General features: G+C 39.2%; 1 protein-coding gene across 1 annotated transcript in view; it reads left to right on the forward strand.

The window, feature by feature from the left end:
• ufm1 (ubiquitin-fold modifier 1) overlaps window positions 1–7,578 on the forward strand; it is a gene marked incomplete at its 5' end in the record, with an annotated part of 46,091 nt that overhangs the window by 13,553 nt on the left and 24,960 nt on the right. The window contains one exon of the mRNA XM_024138906.2: window positions 872–904. Coding sequence (XP_023994674.2) covers window positions 872–904 — 33 coding nt within the window. The remainder of the gene's footprint in view (window positions 1–871; window positions 905–7,578) is intronic.

The raw sequence follows: 7,578 nt of genomic DNA on the forward strand, positions 1-7,578 counted from the left end.
GTGTGATGGTTTGGGGATGCTTTGCTGCCTCAGGACCTGGACAACTTGCCGTAATAGAACGAACCATGAATTCTGCTCTATTAGATAATTCTAGAGGAGAATGTCAGGCCATCCATCTGTGAGCTGAAGCTGAAACACAGCTGGCTCATGCAGCAAGACAATGATCTAAAACACACAATCAAGTCTACATGAAAATGGTTAAAAATACACAAATTTGAAGTTTTGGAATGGCCTAGTCAAAGTCCAGCCCGAATCCCAATTGAGATGTTGTGGCAGGACTTGAAACRATCAGTTCAGGCTTGAAAACCCACAATTGTCGCTGAGTTAAAACAGTTCTGCATTGAAGAGTGGGCCARAATTCCTCCACAGCGACGTGAGAGACKGATYAACAACTACAGGAAGTGTTTGGTTGCAGTMWTTRCAGCTWAAGGTGRYACAACCAGTTATTGAGTGTAAAGGGGCAATMATTTTTTCASACAGGGGMATTGGATGTTTGTAAAMTCRGGTTCCCTTTATCTAMAATGTGGTTTTGGTTGAAGATCTGATAACGTTCAGTATCAATAATATACAAAAGTAGAGAAAATCAGGAAAGGGGGGGAAATGCTTTTTCACAGCACTCTATCTGTAAAATCTCTCTTACATAAAAGGTCCTTGTAAAAGATGTCCGTCTATGTAGCATATACWGTTAAATGTTGTTGTTTTTGTGTTGCCTAGTGCAGCAGCGTTACCATGTGAACATTTGTGTCAGTCTTACTCATCAGACCCCCTCTCTCAACCACTATTTTGCATGTTTTATTTATTCATGTTTTGGTGTTAACATTCATGTATTGCTATTTTATGCTAATCCCTTTTTTCTTTGTGCTCATGACAGACGGTATCGGCATCAACCCAGCTCAGACAGCAGGTGAGTCTTCTGTCTTCTCATCCACACTGTTGACAACAATAACTTGATTTATAAAACAATTTGTTACAAGGTGGGATTAAAATGGTTTTAATTGATTTTCTTTGTCAACAATCTACACATAATACTTTAATGTCAAAGTGGAAGAAAAATCCAAAGTTTTTTTTTATAAAAGATTTATGAAAAATAAAACACTAATATATTTTAATTACATAAGTATTCAACCCCCTGAGTCAATACATGTTAGAATCACCTTTGGCAGCGATTACAGCTGAGTCTTTCTGGGTAAGTCTCTAAGAGCTTTGCACACCTGGATTGTACAATATAATTTTTTTAATTCTTCAAGCGCTGTCAAGTTGGTTGTTTTAAATGTTTTAACTTTTATTTAGACAGGGAGTTAATGCTGAGACCAAGGTGTCTTTATTTAGACAGGGAGTTAATGCTGAGACCAAGGTGTCTTTATTTAGACAGGGAGTCAATGCTGAGACCAAGGTGTCTTTATTTAGACAGGGAGTCAATGCTGAGACCAAGGTGTCTATTTAGACAGGGAGTCAATGCTGAGACCAAGGTGTCTTTATTTAGACAGGGAGTCAATGCTGAGACCAAGGTGTCTTTATTTAGACAGGGAAGTCAATGCAGAGACCAAGGTGTCTTTTCTAGATTAGCCCTATGAAGCACCACAATACATATGAAAATACAATAAAGACATTCATACACACATTTAAATACATGTTATTTTACACAATACACGGAAAGCAAAACAGACACATTCTTCAGTAAGAAGTTTCCCCTAACAACCGTCTGAAATGCCCTTAGAGTCACCAATTCCTCCAATTTTAAAGTGCGTTGGAGACGCAAGGCGCAAAGAAACGAGAGGCTTATCTACCTAACTTTCTAGACACCAAAGGCGTCACCAGAGTTAACCAACCCGGTGAGTCGGAAGCTTGTGGAGCAGGGCTTTGTAAACAAAAAAAGAGTGTAATGATGTGACTTCAGAGGTGCAGTCAACCTTTTTGTAAAGAATACAATGATGAGTAATTAAAGTTTTTCTACACCTGCATTGCTTGCTGTTTGGGGGTTTTAGGCTGGGTTTCTGTACAGCGCTTTGTGACATCAGCTGATGTAAGAAGGGCTTTATAAATACATTTGATTGGTTGATTTCCTGTGATGAAGCAAAAGGTGCTATGAAAAATGGCATCCAGGGGTTTAAGAGTAGAAGCAGCTGCACCTGGGTATATAGTATCACCATAATTGAGAACAGGTAGAAAGGTTGACTGCGCACTCTGCTTCCTGCTGACGATAGAGACAAGATCTGCTTCTGTAAAAAAAAAAAAAAAAATTAATGTTTACATCTTAGTTTTTTTTGGGATTTGAATAGTTGTATTCATTTGTGCTCTATCGCATCCCACAACTGTCCCAGACTATGTTTTGAATATTTATTGATTTTGTACTAGGGGGGGATAGTAGATTGACATTGGCTAGTGCTTTTGCATTTCATTAGGCCTACACATCTTGTTGGATGACGAAAAGTAAATGTGGACAGTTCTTCTAACTTCTTCAATATGAGCCTCGGGAATTCCATAACAGGGACGCGATGTGTCCGTCTTCACTTTTAGCCTACTACTTAGCGGAGATGCTTGTGAGAAGGACCCGATCACGTGACAGACATTGGCTATTAAGATATCTGTGAGAGCCATGTGAGTGAGAGGTGCTTCAGAGCGCGCCAGCCGGTAGAAGGGAATTATGAATATTATATTTAGCCGAAGGGTACAACAGCTACGTTGGCCTCAAAAGGCTTTATTTAGGGGCATTATGGGGGTTTGCCACCAGGAAATGTGAGGCCTGGTGAGAATATAATCAAGTGCTTGTCAAATAGTGAATGAGAGACTGATGAAGTGTGTGCAGCCCGCACAAGAAACAGAGCGGAGCTCATGCCTTTCATGAGACTTTTATCAAATCATCATTAGAGCATTTGTATAACGACTAAATATTCATAACTCTAAATTTAAGCATATAGGAGGACCTGTTTTTTTTTATTAACCGCTCAATACAGAATAGTTGCATGTTTGCACTTCCTTGGAAATCGTTTGGAGGAAATATCCTTTCTATTTTATTCAGCTATGTTCAATTGTATTATTCATACTATAAAATAATACAAAATAATGCCACGGAATTCTAAGCAAATCCTGTCTGCTAAATTAACTAGTGTAGCCCACAGCCATTTGGCATAGCCAGATCATGGCCTAACATAAGGACAACTCAGAGTATGTTATTATGTTCTTCTGAAATAGACTACATTTTTTTACATATCTTCACATTTTCTGCAGTTTTACTTTAGTGCTTTATTGCAAACAGGAAGCATGTTTTGGAATATTTTGTATTCTGTACGGGCTTCCTTCTTTTCACTCTGTAATTTAGGTTAGTATTGTGGAGTAACTACAATGTTGTTGATCCATCCAGTTTTCTCCTATCACAGCCATTAAACTATGTAACTGTTTTCAAGTCACCATTGGCCTCATGTTGAAATCCCTGAGTGGTTTCCTTTCTCTCTGGCAACTGAGTTAGGAAGGACGCCTGTATCATTGTAGCGACTGGGTGTATTGATACACCATCCAAAGTGTAATAAATAACTTCACCGTGTTCAATGTTTTTTATTTTATTTTTTACCCATCTACCAATAGGTGCCCTTCTTTGCGAGCCATTGGGAAACCTCCCTGGTCTTTGTGGTTGAATCTGTCTTTGAAATTCACTGCTCGACTGAGGGACCTTACAGATCATTGTATGTGTTGGGTACAGAGATGAGGTAGTCATTCAAAAATCATGTTAAACACTATTATTCTCCTGAAACTTATTTAGGCTTGCCATAAAAAGGGGTTGAATACTTTTCTCAATACATTTCAGGAAAACAATTTTTTTCTCAATGTCTAAAAAACATAATTCTACTTTGACATAATGGGGTATTGTGTGTAGACCAGTGATTTAAACAATCTAAATAACACAACAGAATTTGGAAAAAGTCAATGGGTGTGAATACTTTCTGAAGCCACTGTATGATACTAATTCACATACCCAGATAATCAACAACTACCGTGGGTAGATACCTTATGTTGGTACCAAGGCTTTATGTCAATATCAAATGTTATTATTTTACATGCGGCGAATACAGCAGGTGTCGACCTTACCGTGAAAGGCTTACTTACTTACAAGCCCTTTACCAACAATGCAGTTTTAAGAAAATACATTTAGTTGAGGGATACAGGTTAGTCTGGGTAATATGTACATGTAGGTAGGGGTAAAGTGACTATGCATAGATAATAAACCGCGAGTAGCAGCAGTGTAAAAACAAATGTGGTGGGGGGGGGGCAATGCAAATAGTTCGGACTGTGGTTGATACCTTCTGTAGATACCAGATCATTATTTTAAAAGAGGACTGTGGTTGATTCCATCTGTTGATACCAGGTCATTATGTAAATATTGGACTGTGGTGGGTACCCGTTGCCTGTAGGAATGAGAGTCCCATTTGCAATCTGCATCTCCAAATGGCACCCTATTCCCTGTCGTGTACTGGTTTGATCTGGGCCAATAGGCGCTCCTGGTCCAAAAACGGCTGCATCTATCGTTGGTCTCCCCCTCAGGAGACTGAAAAGATTTGGCATTTGTCCTCAGATGCTCAACGTGTTTTACAGTTGCACCATCTAGCAGCATCCTGAATCGGTGCATCCTGGTATGGCAAACTGCTCGCCATCTGACTGCACGCGCGTGCAGAGGGTAGTGCGTACAGCCCAGCTACGATACAACTGGGCCAAGCTTCACTGCCATCCAGGACCTCAATACACGCCAGGCGGTGTCAGAGAAAAGGCCAAGAAATTGTCAGACTCCAAGTCACCTAAGTTATAGACTTTCTCTCTGCTACCCGCCGGCAGCGGTACCGGAGCGCCAAGTCTAGGACCAAAGGCTCCTTAACAGCTTCTACCCCCAAGACATAAGACTGCTGAACAATTAATCAATGTCCACGTTCTAATGTCCATTGCTCACTATTGTAAAGTGGTTGTTCCACTGGATATCATAAGGTGAATGCACCAACTTGTAAGTCGCTCTGGATAAGGCGTCTCGCAAATGACTTAAATGTAAACTGTAAATGTAAATATAGGCGTAGTGCAGTTGTTTGGAAACGCAACGCTAGTGACTAAAGAGGGATCAGATAAYGACAGAATAGACCCAACGTAAGCTTGTATGTTAAATGTGGTTTATTATATTTCTTCATGGATATTGATGTGATGCTCCAAGGAGGCATACTAACACGTTATTTTGAAGTCCAGTCTTACCCTAACCACACTGGCTGGTTTGAGACTTCCTTAGGAGTCTTAAACCAGATACTCTTGCGTCCCAAATGACGACACACTATTCCCTATATGGTGCACTACTTTTGATCAGAGCCCTATGAGCAGTGATCAGAAGTAGTGCACTATATAGGGAATAGGGTGCTATTTTTGGACACAATGTTGTCATAATAATGAATAGGGTGTTGTTTTAGATGCAACCCATTTCTGGTTGTATTATTCTCTATGCTAATTTTTCTAATCTCAAATCTCATTCATCTCTGCTTTGTTTTTATAGAGTACCACAGTATTAGTCAAAATACCCATWAAACCTAGCGGTCAAACAGAGGAATCTTTTTTTCCACCATACATTTTTTTTCCATATGGGATTTTAGAAACACTTAAAAGAAGGGCTTGGTTTCGTGTAGGCTTACCCTGACGTGATGTTTTGATAACCGTGTAAATCTCTCTAGGACTAGGTGACTTTTATCAATATATTCACCTGTATTYMCCCCCCCCCCCCCAAACATGTAATACTAATTAGCTGCTAATGTGGCTATCATAAAGACCTACAAATCCCCTGATGATCTGGATGAGACTGCCGAATCGTGGCCTTAGGTAATAATCTCGATTTTAACGATCTAATGTTACCTATGGACGATACATTGGAGATAATAAGACAAGTACTGGAAACAATTAAAAACTATGACAAGTCTGGGAAACCAGGCCTGGTAGTCATAGCTGACTTTGAAAAGGCTTTTAACCCCTTGTGTTCATGTTTTTTGTTATTCAAACCAATGTTCACGGGTCTGATGGACCCACAACATTATTGGGTTTTTAAAAACAATACAGCCATAACAATTTACATAAAAATACGTAATACTTAGATGTTGACTTAGATCAATTACATGTAATATAGACAGCATACATGGTTAATATAGACAGTATACATGGTTAATATAGACAGTATACATGGTTAATATAGACAGAATACATGGTTAATATAGACAGTATACATGGTTAATATAGACAGTATACATGGTTAATATAGACAGCATGGTTAATATAGACAGTATATATGGTTAATATAGACAGTATACATGGTTAATATAGACAGCATGGTTAATATAGACAGTATATATGATTAATATAGACAGCATGGTTAATATAGACAGTATACATGGTTAATATAGACACTGTACATGGTTAATATAGACACTATACAGTTGAAGTCAGAAGTGTACATACACTTAGGTTGGAGTCATTAAAACTTGTTTTTCAACCACTACACAMATTTCTTGTTAACAAACTATAGTTTTGGCAAGTCGGTTAGGACATCTACTTTGTGCATGACACGTGTCATTTTTCCAACAATTGTTTTCAGACAGATTATTTCACTTATTATTTCACTGACCCACTGTCACAATTCCAGTGGGTCAGAAGTTTATATACACAAAGTTCACTGTGCCTTTTAAACAGCTTGGAAAATTCCAGAAAATGATGTCATGCTTTAGAAGCTTCTGATAGGTTAAAGGTTTTATTGACACATTTGAGTCAATTGAAGGTGTACTGTGGATATATTTCAAGGCCTACCTTCAAACTCAGTGCCTCACATGGGGAAATCAAAAGAAATCAGCCAAGCCTCAAAAAATAGTAGATTTCCACAGTCTGGTTCATCCTTGGGAGCAATTTCCAATGCCTGAAGGTACCACGTTCATCTGTACAAACAATAGTACACAAGTATAAACACCATGGGACCGCGGCATCCGTTATACCGCTCAAGAGGAGACACATTGTCTCCTAGAGATGAACGTACTTTGGTGCGAAAATTGCAAATCAATCCCAGAACAACAGCAAAGGACCTTGTTAAGATGCTGGAGGAAATGGCTACAAAAGTATCTTATATCCACAGTAAAACGAGTCCTATATCGACATAACCTGAAAGGCCGCTCAGCAAGGAAGAAGCCACTGCTCCATAAAAAAATCCAGACTACGGCTTTGTCCCCCTGTGCAACTGATCATACTTTTTGGAGAAATGTACTCTGGTCTGATGAAACAAAAATAGAACGTTTGGCCATAATGACATGTTTTGTTTGGAGGAAAAAGCGGGAGGCTTGCAAGCCGAAGAACGCCATCCCAACTGAAGCACGTGTTGTGGGGTGATTTGCTGCAGGAGGGACTGGTGCACTTCACAAAATGGCATCATGAGGCAGGAAAATTGTGGATATATTGAAGCAACATCTCAAGACATCAGTCAGGAAGTTAAAGCTTGGTCGCAAATGGGTCTTCCAAATGGACAATGACCCCAAGCATACTTCCAAGTTGTGGCAAATGGCTTAAGGAAACAAAGTCAAGGTA

The sequence above is a fragment of the Salvelinus sp. IW2-2015 genome, unplaced genomic scaffold, assembly GCF_002910315.2.
Source record: "Salvelinus sp. IW2-2015 unplaced genomic scaffold, ASM291031v2 Un_scaffold1616, whole genome shotgun sequence".
NCBI lineage: Eukaryota > Metazoa > Chordata > Actinopteri > Salmoniformes > Salmonidae > Salvelinus > Salvelinus sp. IW2-2015.